Source organism: Glycine soja, chromosome 18 (genome assembly GCF_004193775.1).
Source record: "Glycine soja cultivar W05 chromosome 18, ASM419377v2, whole genome shotgun sequence".
NCBI classification, from domain to species: Eukaryota; Viridiplantae; Streptophyta; class Magnoliopsida; order Fabales; family Fabaceae; genus Glycine; species Glycine soja.
The window spans coordinates 37776612-37803630 of NC_041019.1; the positions used below are offsets into that span (position 1 = coordinate 37776612).

Here is a 27019-nt window from a genome sequence, read left to right on the forward strand (position 1 = left end):
CGATTAATTTGGATGAAATTAAAATTAGGAGTGTCTATTTGGAAAAATATTTTTTTTTAAAAGAATTCAATACTCTTTTCAATAATAATAATAATAATACTTAAACATATTTTTAATCCATTAAATTTGACACACTTTTAGTTTTGGCCCTCTAATTAAAACTTTGATTTGTTAGCCCCTTAAATTTGTAAAATATTGTTTTTAGTTCCCTAGAATGAATTTTCCTATTTGAGGGACTAAAAGGAATAAAATTTTAGTCCTCCAAAATTATGCTGAGATTAAAATAACATTTCACAAATTTGAGACTAAAAAGAACAAATTTTTATTTGGGAGACCAAAAAAAAAAATGTCCCAAATTCGAGTAATTAAAAACATATATAAGACTAATAATAATAATTTCTCTATAACAACCCATTCCCTTTACATTATCGCATATACCAAAAATTCGCAGAAAGTAACAAGACATGCTCGGAACGACAGAGGCCAAGACAATATTTACCAAAATATTGATATAGCTTAATTCCAAACAGACAATACAAATTCATCAAGCCAGAATGAATAGGGAAGACTATAATATTGTATCCAACACAGTAATAGCAGTTTTTAAGCAGCAAGACTTCAATAAACATGAAAAATCTATATTGGAAACTGTCCACCTTTCTACATTATCATATGATATGATATAAAAATAGAAACCTTGAAGCAAGCACCGAATACCATGCGTTTTCTCAAGCATTTTGATGAAGATGATCATCATACATTTGAAGAAACTTATGTCCACCTCCGGTTTGGTGCAGCATTGCATCTATCTCATCACCATCCTCCATCTCTAGCTGCACAAAATTGCAATTTCTCATAATTAAGAGATGGAACAAATAGGAAGCAATTACATATGAGTCGGGACTATGTTGCATGGATACGGGTAGGATTTGAGAATTTCCAAAAATCTAGAATAAAAATACCTTAAATTAAAAGAGTTTAATGGTGATCACTAATGATATAAAATAATTTTACATTATCATTTCATATAAATTATTGTTCCGCACGACTTTTAAAATAATTAATGTAAAACTCATTAAACTTAGTATACAGTTATTGTAGTTAAATGATACTATAAAATTATTCTATATTATAAGCGCATAGTCTTTTTCTCAAAAATAAAATTTAAAAATTATACATATATAGAAAAATGTAACTTAGGTAATGTTCAGCAAAATTAAAAAGAAGCTGAAAAATAGCTTAGTAAATTATAAGTTTTCAATATAACTAATTATAGCTTTAAAGTATAAAATAACAAAAAATAATAACATTATGATTTATTTAAAAAAGGATAATCATAAAATTCGATAAATATATTAAGGATAAAAAGAAAAAAATATAAAAATTAGAAACTAATATTTGAAAAAAAGATAGAAACGGCTAAATTATAAAAAAAAAGACTTATAAAAACCTACTTAAAAAAGATACTAAAGAAGACTTGTTTACGAAACAGACAAACAAATTTTTTAATTGTATAAATGATAAGTTAACACATAAATAAATTCGAAGATGGATGCACACAACAATTTATACAACATCTATCTCTCTCCACCCCATCATTTTATTATATTTCAAACTGCTAACTTTTCTTTGTTTCTCTCTCTTAATTGTACAACTTATATAATTTATTATACAAGTATCATCTTTCATAAACATACTATAATCCATGATTATTATAATTGATTATAATCATAATCAAATATTTTTGGGGTAAATTTGCTGAAAAGTGATTTGAAAATAGTTAGTTTCGTTTTGGTACAACCAAAATCAGCTTTTACATAGTGAAATAGTATGAAAACAGCTTGAAGTAAAAACAAAACTGTTGAAAAATAACCATAAGCTACAAGTTTCCAGCTTCGTAAAAACAACTTAAATTTTCAGAAAAGAAAAAAGCTTTTTCAAATTTAAGCTTGGATCCCAAACATTCCTTATTTTGAAAACAATTTTTTTTCTAAAAAACAAACAACTGAAATTACTGATTATAAGCTATCCCAAACATGAATTCATAACGTAAAAGTATAAATTCTTCAATAAGTTGAGAAGAATAGTGGTGAAAGGAGTTTCAATATAATAGACTGATTTTTGGGGATTGTAGTACCATACATGTCCCACAATTTCATTGGTTAAGTTTCAAGCTCCATCTATCTTATAAGGACTCAAATTGATCAAGCTCTTCTCCAACGTTTGACAATAGGAGTACACAACTACTTAATGTATATGTACCTGATACACATACAACTTTACAATAGGAGTACCCGTCCCACTACATATTCTTTAAAATATAAATGAGACTGACGGTCATTTTGAAGACTTAAGCATAAGAAAATTCTACCAAACTATAAGCATAGTAACAGAATTATACTTAGCAGCAATTATAAGATGAAACTTGAGTTTGTACAAGGCTTGACCAAACCAAATTTACCTCATCAGGGGTCTGTTCTGCTCGGAGTCTCCTTCCATCAAACAAGAAAGCAATTGAGTTAAAATCTACAGATTGACGATCACAGTATGCGTTCATCAGTTTCTTGAGCTGAGTGCTTCTTTTAATCCTAAAGAAAACCTCATTGCCATCCTACAAAAAAGTCAACCACAAAAAGATGGAAAATTTGTAAAGAAATTCCCCCAAAAAATAAATTTATATTGTGAGATAAAGTCAGTTGGGTTAAGATAGTAAACAACTTGAACATGTCATAGTTTCCTAAAAAGCCAGAAAAGATGTGGGAAGAGAAACTAAGGCAAAACAATGGACATGTCTAGATAGCAAAGGAAACTGAACTATAATAATGCATTATGAAAACTTTGTATGACAAAGACATAGAAATTGTACTAAATCATGCAAATTTCAATTTCATATCCACAATTACACATATCTGTCATATGATCTATATCATTGTTTTCTGAAGGCAAAATATGAGGACCTTAACCCTGTTGCTCAGAACAGAGCAGAGAGGAAACCATGGGCTCAACACGAAAATGTAATAATTCTACTCAATACACAGATGAAGAAAGTTAATTGGAAGAGAAAAGAAAAAAGTAAGTTTATTTATAAACAAAACGCATGATATATTATAGCAATATTGATGATAAAAGCGTAACCATTTTCAATTAGAGATTAAAACCTTAAAATTACCCAAAAAAAATGTTTTAAACAAAGGTAATAAGAGTTTACAGCCTTTTTCAAAGGTTAGTCACCATAACTTTGGCAAGCATGAAGCAGGCCATTGCCATAAGAGAGAGACAGAGAGATTCACAGCTCTTAATTTTTAAATAATACAGTAGTATACTACATGATTTTTTGGTACACATAACAAGACCATTGGAGACGACAAAAATCTCCTTCCGAATATTTAACTCATAATTGTATATCTACAACTCGAACTTAAAATCACTCGTTAAACCAGAACAATCTGCTTAAATTTCATAGAAAACCATAAGTATGAAAATCTCTTAAGCACACGACAACACATGCATGTGCGAGTGCGACCTATAAATTTTTCCTATTCATTTCCCCACATGCAAGGGAAGCATTGAAAAACATCGACAAAATTGAAACCTCAATAAAGATAAGAAAACAAGTTCACACAAGACAAACAAAAATTACAAAAACGCACTCTCAAAACAAGAACATATATAACAATTTTTTGTTTAACAACACCCATGAAATTTAACAAAGTGAAGGTGAATATAGAATTGTGACCTGGCCCTTGACTTTGAGATTAATATGTGCTCCTTGATCAGAAGGCTTCTTCTCCTCCTCCTGGCTTCCTCTGCCTCCTGATACAGACATCTTCACGTTGTTAATTTTCTCTTCAAAGTAAGAACTTGGTTTTATTTCTATTGCCTAAGATGACTCTACTTGTCTTAGGTATATATAGTGGCATAAGGGGTCCCAGCTAAACAAACAAACACGTGCCAATGCGTTAGATTCACGCTATATAGATATTATTATATTTGTCCGCTCTCATCACTCGCGTGACCTTTGGCTTCTCTTCTCTGGCCCCCTCCGTCCCTAATAGGTTGGTTCCCTTTAAAACTTAAAAGTAACTCAATAATTTATTGAAGTTAAACTATGAACAGAGTTATATTATTTTAGCAATAAAATTGTATAGTTTTTTGATTTATTTGTATTTCTTTCTTATTATATTACTCATTACATTTCATATATTTTTTTTCTTTTATTATCTATTTCGTGAGCAAACATGACTTTTTAAGAAAAATAACATTTGATGTATATACCAGATAGGTATTCGGCCAAGACAAGAACTTTGAAATCGGATCCACCAAACAGGTATTTCAACATAGGTTATCCCCAACAAGCCCCATACAAACGGGTGGTCGCTCCCACAATAGGACATGTAGACATGATCAAGGAAAGTCAGAGATTTAGGCTACCTAACCTCAATTAAGGGATAATTACCTAGATGGTAATCCGAACACGAAGGTCCATGATCCAAGGTCCATAAAGGTTTGAATAAATAGGGAAAGACTCCTAGGTAAAAATCATTATTCATTTATGTGCATCTACTATCCTATTTACAGCTCAAGGTCAAATCCTTACTTGAGTGTTGGAGTGTTTTTTGTAGGTACCCACCCTACAAGCACCTTACTCGGACTACATAGAACACAAAGACAAAAGATAGGACCCCCGAACAGGAGAGATAGTGTTCGACCACTATGGCAGGAACATTTTGGCGACCACCGTGGTACCCTGTAAGATAGTTCCCGGCCCCAAGTGTTATGGCAATTACACGAACAAGAATGGACATGATAGCTATAACACACCCACAATAGCATCAAGACAAAAAGGTGCATATGGAAGATGAAACCGATCTATTGTCCATGGTGAGGCAGATGCAGGCACTGGTCTCTGACATGTGTTGGCTCCACGCCTAAGAAATCTCAGCTCTTTGACAAGAGAATGCATAGTTGTAGGACCGTGACCACTCATGGCATCCAAATGATGAGACACTCATTGGAAGCGAGATTGAGTCCACAACACATAAGATACCTCGAGCCACAAATGTAAGTGTCAGGCACGACACCCAACACATGTCTATGAACACTTTCAAAAAATAGTTACAACAATATAAGAACCCTTTCGTCCTCATGGTTATGAAGGCTACCTTGCTATCCAATTGGAAGAGCCTAACCATTGAAAAGTATGATGGCACTAGTGACCTAGATGAGCACTTGGGTGTCTGCATCATGCAAGTCAGCTTGTACACTACTGATATGCTATGTTGTGCTAAGTCTTCCCTACTTCCTTGGAGGGCCAAGCTCTCCATTGGTTCACTTGTTTGCCTCCAAAAACAATTGATTCTTTCAAAACCTTAGAGACTCATTTTGGCACCCAGTTTGCGACTAGTCATCCTCATCTAACCTTGGTGGCATTAGTTAAACATTTGTCAAGAAAAGAAAAGCATATTTGGATATTCATGTAACATTTAAAAAAGATAACCCTCAACATATGCAACCTTGACTCGACGATTACTATGTACCACTTGATAACTGCCCTCAGGTCAAGACTTTTTGTTAATAGTTTATGCAAGAAACCCGTGTCTGATATGGATGAACTCTGGAGGAGAGCGGCCAAGTATATGCAGATGGAAGAATTAGCTTTGTACAGGAACCAAGTTCAAGCTGAGACAACCTCGACAAAGAAGGAGGTGGACAAGCCAATCTTTTACAACGCAAAGGAGGAAGGGGGAAGGGATCAACTGCCTAGAGAACCTCGATATGCACACTATACCCCCCTCAATGTGAGTAGATCTCACATCCTAGATCAAGCCTTGGCCATCGAAACCTTGGTAATGTCGAAGAGAGCTAATACTCCACCTAAGGTTGGCTTTTCCATGCGGTGTTGATACCATCAAAATCGAGGATACTCAATCGAAGAATGTGGTGTTCTAAAAGATAAGATTGAATATCTCATCAAGTTGGGGCATCTAAAGGATTTTGTTCACATGCAAGATCAAGATAAAGGAAGAGAACGAGATCAAGACCATAACCATCATTCACTAACCAAAAGGTCCAAAGAAAAAGAAGAGAAGCCCCTCAACCATCCTAGGCATATCATCAACACAATTGCAAGGGGATTTGTTAGAGAATGTGCAACAATATTGGCTTGCAAGAGACATCTCCAAATTGTTTGATCAGTCAACATAGTCTCTCCACATAAGCCTCCCAAGATGATGCAATCCTCCCAATGAGGGGACCCATTACGAGAGACATGGCTAGGAGACTCCAAGAAGATTGGGCCACAGATGCAGGAGAAGGCCCTAGGGTTCTCATGAGCCTTAGGGTAGATTTCGGGCCCATGGGCTAAGTATGAGCCCACTTATCTTTGTACATATTAGATTAGGGTTTCATCATTTTTGGGCCTTGTATTTAGGGCTCCATAGTGTAGGGAGGATACCCTAGTAATGCAGGATTTTTTAGCCCTTGTATTATAGGGCATCTAGACTAGTTTTTGTATTAGGAGTAGTTTTGTAATTTCACATGCATTAAGTGTACTATTTGATGTGTGTGTGTTGGGAGAGAAATTTAATTGAATTGGGAGAAGCCCAATCCAATTAAATTTTGGACCATCCTAAGGGGGATGTGAGCATTTGCTTGCTACACCCCATTACCACATCATATAGTCACACTTTGGGCATGTTCTTCATGTTTTACATGCCTCATGACACCTAAGCATACTTAGTGGAGAATCTTGGACTTGATCTTGGATTAATGGGCTGAACCATAGCTAAAATTCACTAATCATAATTAGTAAAATTTTGGCTCCACAAATTCAAATTCAAATTCAAGTGAAATTTTAATAGAAATTCAAATTTCCCTCCAATTTTGCGTGACACTTAGGCTATAAATAGAGGCATTGTGTGAATTTTTTCAACTTTGATCATTTAAGAAATTACACTTCAAAGTTTAGACTTCATTTGAGGCATAAATTTCATGCCCCTTCTCTCCCTCTGTCTTCACTCATCTTCTCCTACCTTCAAGCTCTTATCCATGACTTCCTATGGTGGTGATCTTTTTCTTGACTCATCTTCTCCTTGAAGTGGCATCTCCAATCACTTTTCCTCCTTCTCCATTTTGTTGTCATTGATCTTCAAGAAGAAAATGACTTCATCGATGAAGAAGATCCAAGGCCTACAAGCTCCACATGGAGCTACATCACAAGATGTCACCAATTACCTTCACATTAGCTTACTTTAAAGCAATAAATCCAATGCATAATGACCCAATCATAATAAATGTTGTAATCACTAATTGCATAGTATGAAAAACACTTATCGACTAGGGGAGTTTGACTGATATCTAATTTTGGAACGCTTTGAAGCAGTTAAAAATTCCAGAAACATAGCTTCTAACCCTGCTGCGACCTGTTGTTTAGCTTTGTAAGGGAGAGAGAAGGCACTAAGGGATCTATCAAGTTTTACACTAGGTTCGGTCACGAGGGGGCACAACATAAAGATTTAAAAATCGAATATGTAATAGTGCACGTTCATACCTTTTACATCATACTTCTTGGTTGCCCATCTTTGAATGTTTTAGGAGCCATAGTATTACTCTACACTTGGCTATGAAGTTCCCCTAGAAAACTGGGTCTATAATAACAATTCATGCAAATCAAAAGACTTTTAGAGAATGGTGCATGGTCAGCCTAAGGTTAAACACCTCAACAAAAAATGAATCATGCCAAGCTATTAACTATATTAAGTTTGTAGTAGGGACCAAAGGGTCAAAAGAGCTAGACCTCAATCCAGCATCAATGATGACAACAACGTCAAACCAATTAAAGAAACATGCACATTCCAACTCAGAATAAAGGAGGAATGGGTCATACAACTTAGCAATCAACTCACTAAGGATGAGAAGAGCAGTTTGCAATGAGTGCTCTAGGCACATGCCAATTTGTTCTCATGGTCTGCAACGAACATGCTAGGGATTGATCTAGCCTTCCATTGTCACAAGCTATTCATATGCCAAGATGTTAAACCAATAGCTAAAAGGAAGAGAAAAATAGGGGAAGAAAGGTGTTAAGCAATTTAGCAAGAAGTCTCCAAGTTAATGACAACTTAGCTCATCCAAAAAGTATATTACACCACATGGCTAGCAAATGTGGTTATGGTTTAAAACCTAAATGGTAAAGGGAGAATGTGCATAGACTACACATATTTAAACCGAGCCTACTCAAAAGATGCGTACCCATTGCCCTACATTGACTATTTGGTGGATGGAGTGGCAGAGCACAGAATGCTAAGTTTCTTTGATGCCTACTCAGGTACAATCCATTTAGAATAGATGCTGCTGATGAGGACAAAACAACCTTCATAACTGAATTGGCGAATTATTGCTACAATTTAATGCCATTTAGATTAAAGAATATTGAGGCCACGTATCAACAATTACTGGACAAGGTATTTGGTGCGCCAATTGGGAAGAAACCTAAAAGTATATGTCGATGACATGGTTGTCAAGTCTGATGATTTGCTAACACATACCAAATATTTAGAGGAAGTGTTTAGTCAACTCCAAAAAGTATAACATGAGGCTAAACCCCGAAAATGTGTCTTTTAGTCGAAGGGGGAACGTTTCTAGGATTTATGTTAACCCTTCAAGGAATACATGTGAACCCCGATTGTTGGATCAAGTGGCCTCGGAATAATTAAGAAGGAGGGGGGTTGAATTAATTATTAATGAACCTTTACTAATTAAAAATCTATCCTTCTTAATGTTACTAGATTCAATTAGGCTTTTACTATAATGTTAAGAAAGAAAAAAATAGAAATAGAAACTTAACCAAAAGTAAAAGCGATAATTAAAGTGCACAGTGGAAATTAAAGAGTGTAGAGAAGAAGAAGACAAACACAATAATTTTATACTGGTTCGGCAACAACCCGTGCCTACATCCAGTCCCCAAGCAACCTGCGGTCCTTGAGATTTCTTTTCAATCTTGTAAAAACCTTTACAAGCAAAGATCCACAAGGGATGTACCCTCCCTTGTTCTCTTTGAACAACCAAGTGGATGTACCCTCCACTTGAACTGATCCACAAGAGATGTACCCTCTCTTGTTCTCAGTTACAACAACCCAAGTAGATGTACCCTCTACTTGTACCACAAAGGATGTACCCTCCAATGTGTTAAGACAAAGTTCTCAGGCGGTTATTCCTTTGAAACTTTGTGAAGGGGAAACAAAAGATATCTCAGGTGGTTGGTCCTTTGAAATCTTTTGTTTAAGGGAAAGGGAAGAATCAAAAAAATTCTCAGACTGTGTCTTTTTGAATTCTTTGAAAAGAGAGAAGGGAGACACAAAAGAATTCAGGCAGTTAGTCCTTTGTTCTTTTGGAAAAGGGAGAAGAAAGACACAAAAAGAATTCAGGCGGTTAGTCCTTGTCGAATTCTTTTTGGAAAAGGGAGAAGAGAATGAAAAGATATAGCACACTTTTATTTGTTGTGAAAAAACATGGTTTGGAAACCAGAAAACCTAGAAAGCTTTTGGCAAAGGAAGAAGAAGAAGAAGTTCAAAGAGATGTTCAAAAAGATTGTAAGAGTTGTTGAAATGCAAGTCAAGGTCTTGCTTTTATAGACTCTTCATGTCTGGTCAAGAAAACCATTGGAAGAGTTATAACCTTGAGAAAAACCTGAAAACCATTGGAAGAGTTACATCTTTTGACTTTTTATTCAAAACTTGTCACTGGTAATCGATTACCAAAACCATGTAATCAATTACACAAAGAATTTTATGAAAAGATGTGACTCTTCACAATTGAATTTGAATTTCAACGTTCAGATACACTGGTAATCGATTACCAATATATTGTAATCGATTACACCATTTAAAAATCAATTGGAACGTTGCAAATTCAGTTAAAGGCTTTTGAAATCAAACTTTGCCACTGGTAATCGATTACAGGTAATTGGTAATCGATTACCAGAGAGTAAAAACTTTGGTAACTTAGAAAAGTTTGAGAAAAAAACTCTTTTGAAAAACAAAACTGCGCTATGTTTGTTTTTTGAAAAATCTTTTCAATACTTCCCTTGTGAAGTCTTCTTGATTTCTTCTCTTGAATCTTGAATTCATCTTCTCTTGAATCTTGAGATCAAACTTCTCTTGATTCTTGAATCTTCTTGATTTCTTCTCATGAAACTTGAAATTAATCTTGATCTTGAACTTGTTGACTCAATCTTGAAATCATTCTCTTGGGCTTTTTGTCATCATCAAAATTACTTGAATCAACTTGATTCATCTTCATGAAGCTTGCTTCTACATCGACAAGTGCCAAGTTGTCCTAGAGATGGCAAGTCCCAAGAACTTGAAAAAACACAAAGGTTGGCTAGTTGAATAGCCTCTTTGTATAGATTGTTGCCAGGGATAGTCTAGTAGGCCAAACCAATCATGAACCTCCTTAAAAAGACAAAGTATTTTGAATGGAATGATGAGTGTGTAGAAGTTTTTCAACAGTTGAAGATAATACTGGCAACCTTCCGGTGCTAACAAAACCTAGCACCAACAAGAGACTCATTTTGTACCTTTCAGCATTTGTTGAAGCCATCAGCACAATCCTTGTCCAAGAGCAAGGCAATGTTTCATCAGTCTAGTACTACAAAACTGAGAGACTTGATACCAAGTAATGCAAAAAAGTGATTTTAGCATTATTCAATGTTGCACGACATCTTTAGCAATACTTCAAGAGTCATAAGATCACGGTCTGGATTGATTGTCCAATCGCAAAAGTACTACAAAAGCCCAAGCTGGCTAGAAGAATGATGACATAGGCCATAGGGTTGTTGGAATATGAGATACAATATGAACTAAGAGGTACCATCCAAGCATAGAGTTTGGCAAATTTTGTGGAATGAATTCCAGTAACCTAGCTTGAACACACAAGACAATTGGTGGACCTTACATGTGGATGACTCATCTAATCAAGACGGAAGTGGAGTCAATATCACTTTGGAGGGGCCAAACAAAATAGCCCTATCATAATTGTTATGCTTTAGGTTCAAATCCACATGTAACCAAGCTGAGTATGAAGCGCTATTTGCCAGTTTAAGGCCAGTAAAAGAAGTAGGGGCCCGAAAGGTCAAATGCCAACATGATTATATGGTAGCATCTGAATAGATCAACAAGGTTTTTCAAGAAAAGGACCCTTAATTGCTAAAGTATTACCATGCTTTCCAAAATTTAAGAGAAGAATTTGATGAAGTCCAGGTGGCCCACGTCAACCGAGACATCAATGATAGAGCGGATGAGTTGGCAAGACTAGCAACCTCACAAAGACCCAGATAGTTAACAACTTTTATGCAACAAATAAAAAAAGATGATAGAACTCAATAAACCAAGAAGCAGGGGGTGAATTGGTTTTCAAAACAAAATGTACCTTAAAAATAGTTACAAAAAACTCTTGTTTGGATCGTACACAAACACATATATGAATTTGATGTAATCAATACTTAATCAATCCTTCCTTAAACATGATCCTTCATTAACATCATTTCTTTCACAATTATAAAACTTGAATCTTTTATGAAAAACTTGATTAATACTAGAATGAGAGAAAAAGATCAGAACAAGAGAAGAAAGACCCAATCTTTTTATACTGGTTCACTCTCTATTTCTAGAGAAGCTAATCCAATTATCTAATCCAAAACTAAAATTAGATTTTCACTATGCCTTAACAATCCTTATAAGCAATTACAACTAATCTACAATTCCCACACCGAAAAAGAGACTAAGGCACCCAACACTAGGATCCTTTGTGAGTATAAGCCTAAGAGAACCCTACTCTTAGCCCAAACTAGAAAACCCTATTGTAGCATGCTTTAAGCGATTCATGCATAACCAAAAAGACTGTGTAAAATCATAGACTAAAAGAAACGAGTAAGAGAGATACAACCTGACCAATCTTTTCACAAAAACCTTACTGGATTGAGGAGGTGATCTTCTTTAACTCAGAAGACACAACTCACTTCCAAGAAAAAGATCTTCATAATCAAACGATAGGAATTTGTGAGTTACTATAAAGCTCTTTTCTTTTCTTTTCTACTAATGACAACAGGAAATCTTGCTCATTCAAAGGATAAGATTATATTTTCAAGATATTAAGTATTATCTTGATGTATTGATGTTATATGGAGTGAACATAAGCTGGTTATTTCTAGAGAAAATAGTTATAACTGCCAGTAATCGATTAAATCTATAAAGTAATCGATTAATTCACTAAAGTAATCGATTAGATTATCTAAGTAATCGATTAAAGTGTTCTTCCCAACATCTGGAAAATAACTCAAGAATAATGTAATCTACTAGATGCTCTAAGTAATCAATTAAAATGTTCTTGTTCACTTTTGAACAGCTAAACAAGAGAGAAGTAATCGATTAATCCACTTGGTAATTGATTAAAGTAGAGACTCTTGAATTAATCAATCATTGTCTCAAACAACACTCTAATTGATTATGAGATTACTGTAATCGATTAAAATGATACAAGACTTAACTCTTCGAGCTTCAGACTGCTTGTTGTAATCGATTACTACAACCTTGTAATCGATTAAAACAAAGCGTTTTTGCCTCTGAAGAAACTTAGGTAGCAAGATATGTCATGATAGCTGGAGAATTGTATCGGTGGGCTTTCTCTGCACCCTTCCTCAAATGCCTCAACAAAGAACAAGCTAACTATGTCATCAAGCAACTACATGAAGGCATTTGCATGAAGCATTCAAGGGAAAGGTCAATGGCAACCTAAGTGATAAGGGTTGGATACTACTGGTCAACCCTAAAAATAGATTATGTCAAAATTGTTAAAAGGTGCCTATAGTGCTAGAAACACAAAAACCCAATCCATCTACCGATTGAAGAGTTGCATCTTATCACATCCCCATGGCCCTTTGCCATATAGGGAATGGATATCTTAAGACCCTTCCCTATGGCCACAGGGCAACATAAATTATGTTAGTAGCAGTCGACTACTTTACTAAATGGGTTGAGGTCAAACCATTGGCAACAATCAGTGGTCAGAATGTCCAAAAGTATCTTTTGAAAAACATAATCACCTGTTTCGGCATTCAATGTGTCATTATGGCTGGCAATGGATTACAATTTATAGATAAGAAGTCGAATGAGTTCATGATAGGACTTGACATTAAGCATCGGGTCACATTTGAGGAACACCCACAAACAAATGGCCAAGTCAAAGTAGCCATCAAAGTAATTCTAACAGAATTGAAAAAGCGGTTGGGGTCAGCCAAAGGTACGGAGGGTCAAAGGTGAAGCCCAAAAGGACACAAATGAAAGTAAATTGGCCGCCAAGTGGGAAGGACATTTCAGGGTCTGACACATTCTGCAAAATGGAGCATACAAGCTTGAAGAACTATCCGGAAAGGCCATACCCCAAACATGGAACTCCATTCATTTGAAGTTTTACTGCAATTAAATCATGTAAAAGGTGGTATACTATTTTTCCTACCTCGACCTTTTATCCCTATAAAAATGTAAAAAGGTTTTTGTCGAGAAGGTTTTAACGAGGCACACCTAAACATATACTATCAATGAATACATTTTTCCAACAATTATACTTGTCATTTTTTTTTACAGTACCCTCTCGAATACCCTTTTTGGCAGAGGTTGAACTCTACGATAACAACATGTGTTCCCTCTCGAATAACTTATTTGATCGAGGATGAACTTATTTCGTTAAGCAATAGTTCCCTCTTGAATAATCCCTTCGGCCGAGGATGAAATTATCACAATATATCGTAAAGTTCCATCCCGAATACTCTCTTTTGTCGAGGTCAACACCATACGATAAAAATATATGCTCCTTGCCAAATAACCTCTTCGGTCCAAGACGAACTCCTTATGTAAATCAATAGTTCCCTCTCGAATACTCTCTTTGGCCAAGGACCAACTCATTATGATAAATCATAAAGTTTCTTCTCAAATACTCTCTTCGGTCAAGGATGAATTTAACATGTTAATTGAAAGGACTTAATTTAAAATAAATGTAGTAATCGAAACTACTCGGCTAGTGAAGCCACCAACAACCAAGCATACAAGATTAAATTAGAATTTATTTACTTAATTGGTTTTATTTACACAAAACACTTAGAAAAATAAATTAATTCTATGGAAAGTAGAACAAAAAGATAATTCATTAAGTGATAAAAGATCGAACACCATTCATATACAAAAAATGACACTATCGTGTGAACTTACAAAAAACATAAACTATTTGTTTCAAATAAAACTAATGGTCTTCATCACATCTATCAGCTCCATGCACCTCGTCATCCTCATCATCATTCAAATCAACCTTTAACTTGTTGACCATTGAAGAGCCTTTGAGATGTTGTGCGATAGTCGGCGCTTGAGCTTGAAAGGCCCAAAAAGTTACCCAATTAGCATTGTCGTCACTCTTATTCAGCACACAACGACCATGATCTGAGATTAGCTTCAAATCAATCAAATGACTCAACACAAACTCATTAGTAAAGGAACCACCATTAGTCATGGCTAAGATATTGGCCAAACGATAAGCAGTCGAAAAATACAGCATTTGTTGCTTCATCTTCTTCAAACTCGCATGACCGGAGGGTTCGAAATCCTTAAGCTTATGATCGTTGTGTTTGTTCTTGTCCTTTTTCTTTGGTTCTTTGGTAGAAGAAGGAAAAATGTTTGTCGAGGGATCCATTAAGGGATGGTTTCAGATCAATGGTTGAGTCGGGATGGAGTTACCGACACTAGCTGGTGTCTAGTTCTTGCGAGCAAGGTGGTAGGCAGTAATGTTAGTATCAGTTTGGGCCATGATTCTTGAAACAAACAAACACACAAGTCAGGAAAACCTAATTCGATATAAAAAAAACATAAAGAAGATAAACAATTCACATTCAAGACCCCTAATAGGATTTGGAGACTTTAAAAAGTTAACTATGGGCATGGCAGGAAGGCATCCAGGGAGTAACTCAAGAAAAGCCAAGTTTCCAAGCTCCTCTTCGATCAAATACTCTACAGGGTACTCATTATACCAATGTGACACTTGTTGCCAGTAGAAAGTAAATAAGGGACCTTTCATAGTCATAGAAATAGTTCCTTCACGTATTCGACTTTATTACCTCTTTAAAATAACTCGTCTTAAAAATTTTATAGGATGTTATAAAGGTGCAAAACAGAGGCCAGGCAGGCATCCGAACCAACAAAACCCATCAGGCCTTCTTCGTCGGCCGACAACAAAAATAATGAAGAAAAAAGCCAAAAGTGGCTTTAACGTATGTGCATTAACAAAGGGCTCGAAATGCTTGAATGGCTGCCCAACCATTCAAATGAAGTTAGGAGGGAGGCCACGTTTAAAATCCAAAGCACCCCCCATTGTAAAATCATAAAATGAAATCCTTACATGCAGATCCTAGATTTTGCAATTGCAGATGAAGAAGAAATCTCGATGATCCTCCTTCTCTTTATTCAAAAATACAAGATCCATCTAAGCGTCCACATCAATCCAACGTGTCCTCAAAGTGATAAGGCAAAGCTCCTTCTTTATTGAGAAAATGGTAAGCCAACTGAGAAGATTCTCAATGGCCGAATTATCATTGTACCGAGAGAAGAAGGTGCCTACTTCCCCGTCTAACCATGCGAATCTGGGAAGAGTAATAGGTGGATACTCCTTCTCCGCAAATGCTCTCCTACGCTTTTGAGGTACCAACTTTGTGAAAGACACTCACTGATCGGTTTCTACTCGCCTCTTTTCTTGAGGTATTCTCTTCATATTTCTTGAAGATCCGAATGCAACATCAACGATAGTAGTAGTGTTGCCAAAAACGCTATCCACTATGTGAGTAATGTTATCTACCACTTGCTCCGACAAGCTATCCAAAAAAGTAGAAAAATTAGTTGAATATGACCCTAATGAATCAGAATCTGAGGACACCTCAAATACCTCTTTTGTAGGATCCCTGACACTGAAACCTGACTCCTCGGACTCCCTCGAGCAACCTTCTGATGAACCCATTATTCCTATAAAATACAAATGTACTTGACAAGCAACGAAGAAAAGAGAAGTTATTCGGTTGAGAGAAAGAAAAATTAGCAAGGGTGAAAAGTTGACACTTCCCACCCCTTTTTATAGGGGTTAGGCCGACAATGGGCCTTGGCCCCAGACAATACCCCATCGTTAGATCAAAATTGATCAATAGTAAAAAAAATGGGAGGTATTTCAGTTATTAATAAGAGAAGGTGAAAAGACATCGTACCAGAGCACATTCCATCAATCAAACTACCATGATCAAAACTGTAACCATCCATGATCACCAAATATCCCTTTCTCTCTTCTTTTCAAAATCTTGCAATATAAACCTCTCTCAATGTTAACAAATCAATGGGGCTCGGAGGGCTTGTATACCTGATAGGTATTCCACCAAGACAAGAACTCCAAATCCAGCCTCACTAACCCCTACAAATGAGTGGTCGATCCCACAATAGGGCATGTTGACATGATTAAGTAAAATCAGAGGTTTAGGTCACCCAACCTTAATTAAGGAGAATTACCTAGATGGTAATTTGAACACAACGACCCACGATCGAAGACCCATAAAGGTTTGTATAAATAAGGGGAGACCCCATGTAAATACCACTGTCCATTTATGTGCATCTACTATCATATGTATTGTTCAAGGTTGAACCCCTTACTTGAGGGTTAGAGTGCTTTTACAGATACTCCCCCCCCCCTCACCCTACTCAAACTACATAGAAGACAAAGATAAAAGACCCAATCCCCGATAGAAGAAAAAGTGTCCAACCACTATTTGGTAGAAACAATGCATTTCTTTAATTTCTAGCTCATATCTCTCTTGCTTATTGAAGTGTTAAACTATGGTAAAAGTATGAAATTATGGGACATTCGCGGCAGAGTGGAGTGAATACTTAAGAGGAAAAATTTTATTTGACTCAATCACTTTAGGCGGTATATTCAATTAGGATTTTAAGAGGTTTTGAAAGACTTTTTTGATAAAAAAAAACTTATAATATTTAATTAAGATTTTTAAACAATATAAAAAATCTTATAATATTCAATCAAGACACCCAAATTTTTTTTAAGAGAAAAATGAAATCTAAGAGTATTCAATAAAAAAATTTAACTTAAAAAAATCATTTAGTATTTAAAATCATACAAATTTTAATAAATTATTTTATAAAATGAATTTCAATAAATTTTATATATTTTTGTAATTATAAATATAAATTTCACACCATCAAACAATCTAATCAAAACACTTCAACTTTTCTATTCGATCTGTTCGGTCTTTTCTTTATTCCTTGAAAGTTGAAACGGTACAGAGTGCAGACGTTGGCATATTTTTTTTTTCGATCCTTCAGGCTTTCTTTGCGAAAAAAAAACTTTTCTACTTTCTTTGCCGGGGTTAATTTCTATTGTTAATTGGTTAATGTGTTTTATGTGTGGTGTACTTTGAAACTTTGTAATGTTCTATTGTGGTTCTGTCTGCACATCTTGTGCTTCAGCCACATTTTAGTATCAATAATATTGTTCTCTTTTAAAAACGAATTATATATATATATATTTTGAAAAGAAAAAACATAATTGCTCATTTGCAGAAAATAGTACACGAAACGAATGGAAAGAGGATAATCACTTTCCTTTTTCTTTCTGTCCCGATAGATCTCCACAGAATTATGTTTAAGAAAATATTTTGATTTTCTTTTCATGTTAATCTTAGGATTAATGGGTGATGACGTGGTGTGGTATTGTATTTTTGTGTTGGTTCCTGTCGAGAAACATCGGGAATCAGTGCAAACCAGCTACACCCACTTACATGTTGTGAATTGTGATTTTTGTTCTCTTTTTTTAATTGATTTTCTTAAATGGTATGACAACTATTATATTAACTAATATCTTATAATTTATTTGTTATCTTCTTTTTATTAACTATTGTAATTTTAAATGTATTTTTAAAATTTAAAAAATTCTTTAAAATCTTATAAATTCATAAAGTTATTTTAAATTCATTGAATTTTTATGGTATAAATTTATTAAAATTCAAATTATAAAATCTTGATTGTAAAAAGTCTTTAAAAAAATTTCATAAGTCATTATATTCTTATCGAATATTTTAAAATCTGTCTGACGTTTTTATGTTAAAATAATCTTTTAAAATCTCAATTTCAATCTTAATTTTTTTTCGTTCAATCAGTGAAAATTTGAAATCAAATTCAATCCTATCTAATATAGTTTATTTTGACTTTCATTGGATTTACTTTTTAGTTTTCCAAAAAAAAAATATAAATATTAGAAACATAAATAATCAAATATACAAATTAATCGAAAAACACCACATTCAAGTATTGTGTAAGCACATACCTAACATGTCATTCTTACACACAACAAATAAAAAATTGATAAAATACAAAAAAAGTATTCTTCATTCAATAGACTTAATTTGATTCCTTTTAATAAAGTAATGATATAATTAGTATCATTTAATAAAGATGTGATCTTATAATTCGTCCACCACGATTGGTTGTGATTTAAAACACAATCTCAAGCAGTCTAAATTTTCCGAGTTTGAAAACTCAAAGGGAAATATAAAAATATTGATTGTGAAGGGCACGGCGTCTAACACTAAGCCCACTTAATTCTTTGGTGCATGTAAGACTTAGTGATCTTCTCTATATATAAGGGAAGAAAGGGGTTCATGAGGTTATTTTGTCCAATGTGGAACTTAAAGTATTTTTCATGATCAAATGACCTTCTTTGGAACTGATTTTGTCTAAAGATAGAAGTTAATTTAGGTTTATAAGGCATATGAATAAATTATAGCTTTTTTTTAGCAAGTTTTCCAATGACACAAACAATACCTTAAACGGATAACTATAACTCAAGATATATTGTGGTCATTTTAGGGTGGTCATTATAAAACTAACCTTAGACTTTGACAATTTTTAAAGCATTTTAACTATAAAAAGTTAATCTAATACTCTTCTAACACCAAATATAATATAATATAATAAAGACAAAAACAACAACAACAAGAATAATAATAATAAGAATAATATACTCAAAATGATGTAGCTCCATGTGGAGCTTGTAGGCCTTGAATCTTCTTCATCAATGGAATCTTTTACTTCTTGAAGTTTGATGGCAGCGGAATGGAGAAGGAGAAAGATGATTGGAGACGCCATTTTAAGGAGAAGATGAGTATAGAAGAAGCTCACCACCATAGGAAGCCATGGATAAGAGTTTGAAGGTAAGAGAAGATGAATGGAGGGAGAGGGAGAGAAGGAGCACGAAATTTTGTACCTCAAAAGAGGTCTGAAATTTGAAGTTTAATTCTCAAATGATCAAAGTTGAAAAAATGCACACACCTGACCTCTATTTATAGCCTAAGTGTCACACAAAATTAGAGGGAAATTTGAATTTCTATTCAAATTTCACTTGAATATGAAATTGAATTTGTGGAGCCAAATTTTGAAGCCAAAAATTCACTAATTATGATTAGTGAATTTCTGTTATGATTCAGCCCACTAATCCAAGATCAATTCCAACATTCTTCACTAAGTGTGCTTAGGTGTCATGAGGCATGTAAAGCATGAAAGACATGCACAAAGTGTGACTATATGTTGTGACAATGAGGTGTAGCAAGCAAATGCTCACCTCCCCCTCTAAAATTTAATTGGATTGGGCTTCTCCCAATTCAATTAAATTTATTTCCCAACACACACATCAAATATTCACTTAATGCATGTAAAATTACAAAACTACCCTTAATACAAAAACTAGTCTAGGTGTCCTAAAATACAAGGGCTGAAAAATCCTACATTTCTAGGGTACCCTACCTACATTATGGAGCCCTAAATACAAGGACCAAAAATAGTGAAATCCTAATCTAATATATACAAAGATAAGTGGACCCAACTTTGGTCCATGGGCTCAAAAATCTACCCTGAGGTTCATGAGAACCCTAGGGCCTTCTTCAGCAGCTCTAGCCCAATCCTCTTGGAGTCACTTGCTCATGGCTCTGGTAACTGGTCCCTTTTTAGGGAGGATTGCATCACAAAATACACATGTGTATAGGAACACACACACACACACACACACACACTATCAGAATACAAATACATGCTTAGGACAAAATCAATAATATCCAAATAATAATAACAAATATTTACAAAAAATTATAATAAAAGGGTCCTAAAAAGAGTTCTCCTTATTGTTCGGCTTCCGGCAAGTGCACCGGATCACACAAGTAGTATAAAACAGTAAGAATCGAGTATCGAACACTCGGGGAACTTGTGTTATTTGGTAAGCTATTTCAGCAAATAGGCGTCTAGTGTGTAAAAGTAAGTGTGAATATGAACAAGTGTATAAACTATCTGTACAAAAAGAAAGAAAATCACGCGAGAGAAATGATGTGTAAAAACAAGTAGAGAACATGTTGGTCTTCCTAATAGGTGTCTGATGCTAAAAAGATATTCTCTATCTAACAATGCTCATGTGTTCTTATGGTGTCACCTGAGATACTAAACCCCGATTCCTCATGATAGTTTAGCCTAATCCTGATCAAGCATCGTCCGCAGATTCCTCTTGTAAGACTAAACTCAACCAGAACTGCATTAACACAAACATACTCCACTAACTTATCGCACCCCGATTCCTCGTGAAAGCACGACAACTCAGCCCTGCACTATCAAGGACTTTAGAGTCAGACCAATTTCCACTGTTGAATGACCCTAACAAAGCATGCATCTACGTGATCAAGGTAAAGGCATAATGGAATGCAAAGCAGATAGCACAGAGAACACACAAAACATCATTAAATAGATAGAAATATATTTACATCAGGTACCTACAGGGAAGATCCAACAGAGGATTTAGCTTTCCATACCAGGAAGCCTTCTTAACAACAAAGAGAAGAACAAGATGAAAGATTGCAAAAATACAAGTGGTAAGGATGTCTCCTTCACCTCTAGGATCTCACAATCACTCACAAACTCATCTCAAGCTCTCAAACCGGCTCCTGCTTCTAGCTCTGGTCTCTGCAGATCTTCACACAGCAAAATCTCTAAAAACTCTCTGGAACTTGGACCTTTCTCTATCTAGAAACCCTAGACATGCAAAGCTCTGAATCCTAGTCCAAACACTCTTCACAAAATCTGATTTCAAGCTTAAATAGGTGGCCTTGTTCGTGCTCGTGCACTTAGCGCACGTATGGACCGCTTAGCGCACGTTAGTGATTTTTGGCTTAACTCGCCTTTCTCACTTAGCAGATGAACTGAAGCGGTGCACTTAGAGAGATGAAGTGGTGCACTTAGCGAACTTGTACAACTCATCATCTTTTGGATTCTTCCTTGCACTTAGACCAGGAGTGTTGCGCTAGCGGATGCTCGCTAAGCCAGCAGATTGGCTTAGCGAGAAAGTGAAAACAACCTTTTCCAAAGCTTGCCTAATTAACCTAAAATTGAGAGAAAATGATTATTAAACACATAAAACGAAAATACTAAGTATTTATTACCTTTACTTAACAGAAAATACTTATAACATTACAAAATAACCATAAATTGGGAGAGTTTGATACAATTTATACAAGTTTTATACACAAAAGTTAGTCGTTTTCTCCGACTAACACTTATGGTATATTCCTAGTACTCAAAACTTGGGATGAATCATAAGAATGTGTTAAGGAGGTGTTGATGATGAGTTACCAACTTTTAATTAAAAATTGAAATTTTAACTAATTTAATAGTTTTTTTTTTTGCTTTAATCATATATGTTTTTATCTTTTTTCTTTAGTTCATTCTATCAATTTTAAAACCATTAGAAATTGTAATTTAATTTTTTAAATCAATACTGAAAATTTTAAAAACTATCATAAATCATTTTAAAAAAAATTCAAATGTCACCTTGACACTTAATAGATTAAACCGAACGACGAAAATTCAAGGATGAAAAGCGAAGAAATATTTTATTAGGGATCAAAAACAAGATTTAGGTATATTTTAAGGACCAAAAACATATTTAAGCACGAATTTAAGTATCGAACTAAACCAAATTGTGAAACTTTTCACTGTGAAAGATTAATATTTGAATGAATCTACCTTACTATGCTACGTCATACTTATTTAATGGGTCCATCTAATAACTGAAAAGATATAATATCACGGTCACGGTGTCTTAATGGTTGATTAATACGAACCATAAATACTCAATGAAAAAGTTAGCATCCTCAATCAATACGAAAAATAAATATATAATATAAACCTTATTAAATTATTATAAAAATAAGAGAGCAAATTACATGGTATTCTAATTGCCTTTTATCTCATTTACTAGTCTTAAATTTGACCCCTTTTTAAATACTAAAAACATAATAAAATAATGTTGGTAATTAATTATCAACCAAAAGAAGGGGCAAAATGAAGAATGGGAAATAAATTTTACTCTAAAATAAATATATGCATTCAATAACCCCCTCATTTTTCATCTTATAAAATGGTCTATGGTCCATACCCTTAAACACAAATCACTTGCTTGGTGTTGGAGCTTGTTATGCCAATCTCTTTTGAACTTTTCACCGAACTCTTTTTCTCCTGCAAAACTTGAATTACCTTCTGCCAAACCTTGTTTTTCAAGTCTCTAGAGGTACATAAATGTATACTTTGCTTCTTCTTCTTCTTCTTCTTCTTCTTCTTCTTCTTTTACTTAACTCAAACTTTTATGTGCTTCTTTTATTTAATGCTTTGAGTGAAACCAGGTAACATACTTTGGGAAAACCATGAATGGCGGAAATGGAACCACTCCAACAATGGTGTCACCACCTTCACCACATAGCTCATGTCGGTCTACTGAGCCCAACCAAGAGGACAACAATAACAACAACAATGGCGATGACAATAACAACAACAACAACGGAGACAATGACAACAACCATAACAACAATGACGACGACAACAACAACATCATCATCCTCAACAACAACAACAACCACAACAACAACAACAACAACACCAACAACAACAACAACAACAACAATGGCGACAACAACAACAACCACCACCACCCTGAAGCTCCTTCCTTGGTGCTAGTAGGGTGCCCTCAATGTCTTATGTATCTAATGATCTCTGAGGATAACCTCAAGTGCCCAAAATGCAAAAGCATTAATTTGATTCATTTTACCTAAACATAAGGAGGGGGAAAAGTGCTAGATTACCTTTTTTCTAATTCTGCATTCTATGTTGCAAGTAAGACATGTTAGCATTTCACCAAGGAATTTTCTTTTTAGGATCTTTCTTTAATATTACCTTTTATTTTATCTTTTTTAAACCTTTCTTATGAGTAGTGCTACATGCACTCCACTTTTGTACCTTGAATTTCTCTACTTATATTATGTCAGTCGGTTTCCTTGGTTAGTGTGAATCATGAAAAAGATAATGTGAACTCGATTACACAATGAGAGTGAATTGCAAAGCATTTTGATTAATTATCTATCATTGAATATCATATTTAATTTAGAAATGAATAAGGCCATTTTTATTTTAACAAATTAATCATATGAAATTATTTTACATTATTAATAAGGAAACTTCTACCGTAAACATATTGGCAAATGGTCCCGCATGAAAAAGTTAAAAAAGCAATTATTGTATCTTAAATACTATTATCCGTTTTGTAATTTTTTATTTTGAAAATGAAAAGGACCAATATACCCCCTAGTAATAATAACTTAAATGACTATGGTACCCCTATTAAAGAAATAGACTTTTTGGACAATATTTTTTCCTTTTGTTTCCCAATATACCCTCTTCTTCCTTTGTATCCTTCTCTCCACCTCTATCTCCTTCCTGAGTACCTTCTCACCTCTATTGGAATCTCTTTTCCTTTATCGGTGGCACTACCATCACCTTCATCCTCCACAAAGTTGTCCCCAACAATGATGAGGTCGATTTTGCGCTTTTCATCACTTTCTCTCTATTATTCCCAAACCTGCAGCCTATTCATCATGTCCTCATTTATACATTTCATTCTAAAATTCAGAGATTTATGCAAAGATTATCACTCACAGCTAGTCGTTCACTCATAGAGTAAGGTCACACTCTCACCGGTTTTGGTTCAAGCTTTTCTTTCTCAATCAATCTGTCTACTGAATAACAATTCTAATTGCAAGTTCTCATCTATTAAATGCCATACTGGAGTAGCTGGAGGAAAAGTGTCTAAAGGCAGGACTAGTATGGTCTGGCCCTCATGTATCTCTAAGACAGGAGTGGAAGAGTCTGCTGCGTACTGAGGTGAAGATGGATCCACTCCTGGAAATGGTGCATCAGTTGATGCTGGCACTGGTCTAGGATGAGCAGCCTTATTATATCTCGTCTCTAAACTTCTTTTTTCAAAATCAACAGCTTTAGGGATGGTGGCTTCAAATTAGTGATCATTTTCTGGTTCTGGCTCATACTGTTGAGGTGCCTTGGTTGTAAAACTTTCAGTATCCCCCACAAAAGAAGGTCGGGCTCCAGGCCAGGCCACCTTCTCAATGAACTGCTCTACACTCATAATTGGCCTCTGCTGAACTAGTTCCTGCAAGCTTTGTATAATGAGAATTTGTCCTTCAAACAAGCTTTGAAATTTGGCAACTGAAGTCTGAAAGCTCTAGGCAGATAAGTCTGCGAAAGCTGGAAGTGGGGCTGAAGTAGAAGATGCAAGGATGCCAGCTATTGGTGCAAAGGAAGAGGGAGCATCAGCTGCTCTGAGCTTGGTCTTCCTTGCCTCTAGAAAATTAACTATTTGGTCATTCGCATTCCAACAGTTCCTTATGATATAAGCTAAGTCAATGGCTGGCCTTAGGTTTTCATAGGAGGTAAGGGCATCAGATCCCACTCCCCTCGATCTGCACAAGGTTGTGATTAAAGATGGGAAGCCTAAGCGAGAAGAGTTAGATTGAGCCACCATGGTCATTTGTCCAGAGATCAAACTGCCAATGTTCATGTCCATCCTTGTGATTAAGCCATAGACCAACCTAGCTATGTCTTGTAGAAGCAAGCTTCATGATGATGAATCAAGTTGATTCAAGTAGTTTTAATGATGACAAAGATGATGACAAAAAGCCCAAAGAGTGATTTCAAGATTGAGTCAACAAGTTCAAGATCAAGTTTAATTTCAAGTTTCATGAGAAGAAATCAAGAAGATTTAAGAATCAAGAGAAGTTTGATTTCAAGATTCAAGAGAAGATGAATTCAAGATTCAAGAGAAGAAATCAAGAAGACTTCACAAGGGAAGTATTGAAAAGATTTTTCAGAAAACAAACATAGCACAATTTTGTTTTTCAAAAGAGTTTTTCTCAAAATTTTCTAAGTTACCAAAGTTTTTACTCTCTGGTAATCGATTACCAGTTTCATGTAATCGATTACCAGTGGCAAAGTTTGATTTCAAAATTTTTCAACTGAATTTGCAATGTTCCAATTGATTTCAAAATGGTGTAATCAATTACAAGATATTGGTAATCGATTACCAGTGTATCTGAACGTTGAAATTCAAAATCAATTGTGAAGAATCATATCCTTTCATAAAAAGCTTTGTGTAATCGATTACATGGTTTTGGTAATCGATTACCAGTGAGAATTTTTGAATAAAAATCAAAAGATATAACTATTCCAATGGTTTTCAGGTTTTTCTAAAGGTTATAACTCTTCCAATGGTTTTCTTGACCAGACATGAAGAGTCTATAAAAGCAAGACCTTGGCTTGCATTTCAAGAACAATTTTTGACAACCTTTTCACACAACTTTTTGATAACCTTTTGATATCTTTCTTCTTCTTCCTTTGCCAAAAGCTTTCTAAAGTTTTATGGTTTCCAAACCTTGAAAACAAGAGTGTGCTATATCTTTTCATTCTCTTCTCCCTTTGCCAAAAAGAAGTCGCCAAAGACTAACCGCCTGAATTCTTTTTGTGTCTCTCTTCTCCCTTATCCAAAAGAACAAAGGACTAACCGCCTAAATTCTTTTGTGTCTTCCTTCTCCCTTGTCAAAGAATTCAAAATGACACCGTATGAAAATTCTTTTGATTCTTCCCTTTCCCATAAACAAAAGATTTCAAAGGACTAACCGCCTGAGATATCTTTTATTTCCCCTTCACAAAGTTTCAAAGGACTAACCACCTGAGAACTTTGTCTTAACACATTGGAGGGTACATCTACTTGAGTTGTTGTGACTGAGAACAAGAGAGGGTACATCTCTTGGGGATCAGTTCAAGTGGAGGGTACATCCACTTGGTTGTTTAAAGAGAACAAGGGAAGGTACATCCCTTGTGGATCTTTGCTTGTAAAGGATTTTACAAGGTTGAAAAGAAATCTCAAGGACCGCAGGTTGCTTGGAGACTAGATGTAGGCACAGGTTGTTGCCGAACCAGTATAAAACTTTTGTGTTTGTCTTCTTCTTCCCTACACTCTTTAATTTCCGTTGTGCACTTTAATTATTGCTTTTACTTTTGGTTAAGTTTCTATTTCTGTTCTTTACTTTCTTAACATTATAGTAAAAGCCTAATTGAATCTAGTAACATTAAGAAGGATAGTTTTTTAATTAGTAAAGGTTCATTAATAATTAATTCAACCCCCTCTTCTTAATTATTCTGAGGCCACTTCATCCAACATGTCTGTGTTCAAATCTGAAGTGCGGGAGGTAGGAGCTAGGTTTGAGTATGAGAAGACGCTCCATGTCTGAGCCAGGGTGGTAAGATCTTTTCTGAGGAGCTTCCATGGTTGGCCCTCTGTGTTTAGAATATAGCCCTTGCCCGGAATGCAAAGACTAGCCTCCATCTCTTTGAGATCAGACCTTAGTCCTTAAGATTCCCCCTCCTCTAATAACACTGAAGTCTGGAGGAACTCATTTAAGCTGTCTGCATCTATCTTGATTAAATGACCTCTTATTCTTGCACATTTAGGAGCTTGATCTGCTGGACTATAGAAATTGGCATAGAATTCCTTA

At 35.0% G+C, this 27019-nt stretch overlaps 2 protein-coding genes across 2 annotated transcripts; one reads left to right on the forward strand and one right to left on the reverse strand.

Annotated features, from left to right (window-relative positions):
• Positions 1-479: 479 nt before the first annotated feature.
• LOC114395053 (small ubiquitin-related modifier 1-like) lies at positions 480-3894 on the reverse strand. The gene is made up of 3 exons (XM_028356742.1): positions 3737-3894; positions 2462-2611; positions 480-833 (listed from the first exon to the last, which is right to left on the reverse strand). The coding sequence occupies exons 1-3, from the start codon at positions 3824-3826 to the stop codon at positions 729-731; spliced, it is 345 nt and encodes a 114-aa protein (XP_028212543.1). The 5' UTR covers positions 3827-3894; the 3' UTR covers positions 480-728.
• Positions 3895-22583: 18689 nt separating this feature from the next.
• Positions 22584-23388, forward strand: LOC114395303 (putative uncharacterized protein DDB_G0283431). The gene is made up of 2 exons (XM_028357042.1): positions 22584-22689; positions 22802-23388. Exon 2 carries the CDS (start codon positions 22823-22825, stop codon positions 23225-23227), a length of 405 nt encoding a protein of 134 aa, XP_028212843.1. The 5' UTR covers positions 22584-22689; positions 22802-22822; the 3' UTR covers positions 23228-23388.
• The last annotated feature ends 3631 nt before the right edge of the window (positions 23389-27019 follow it).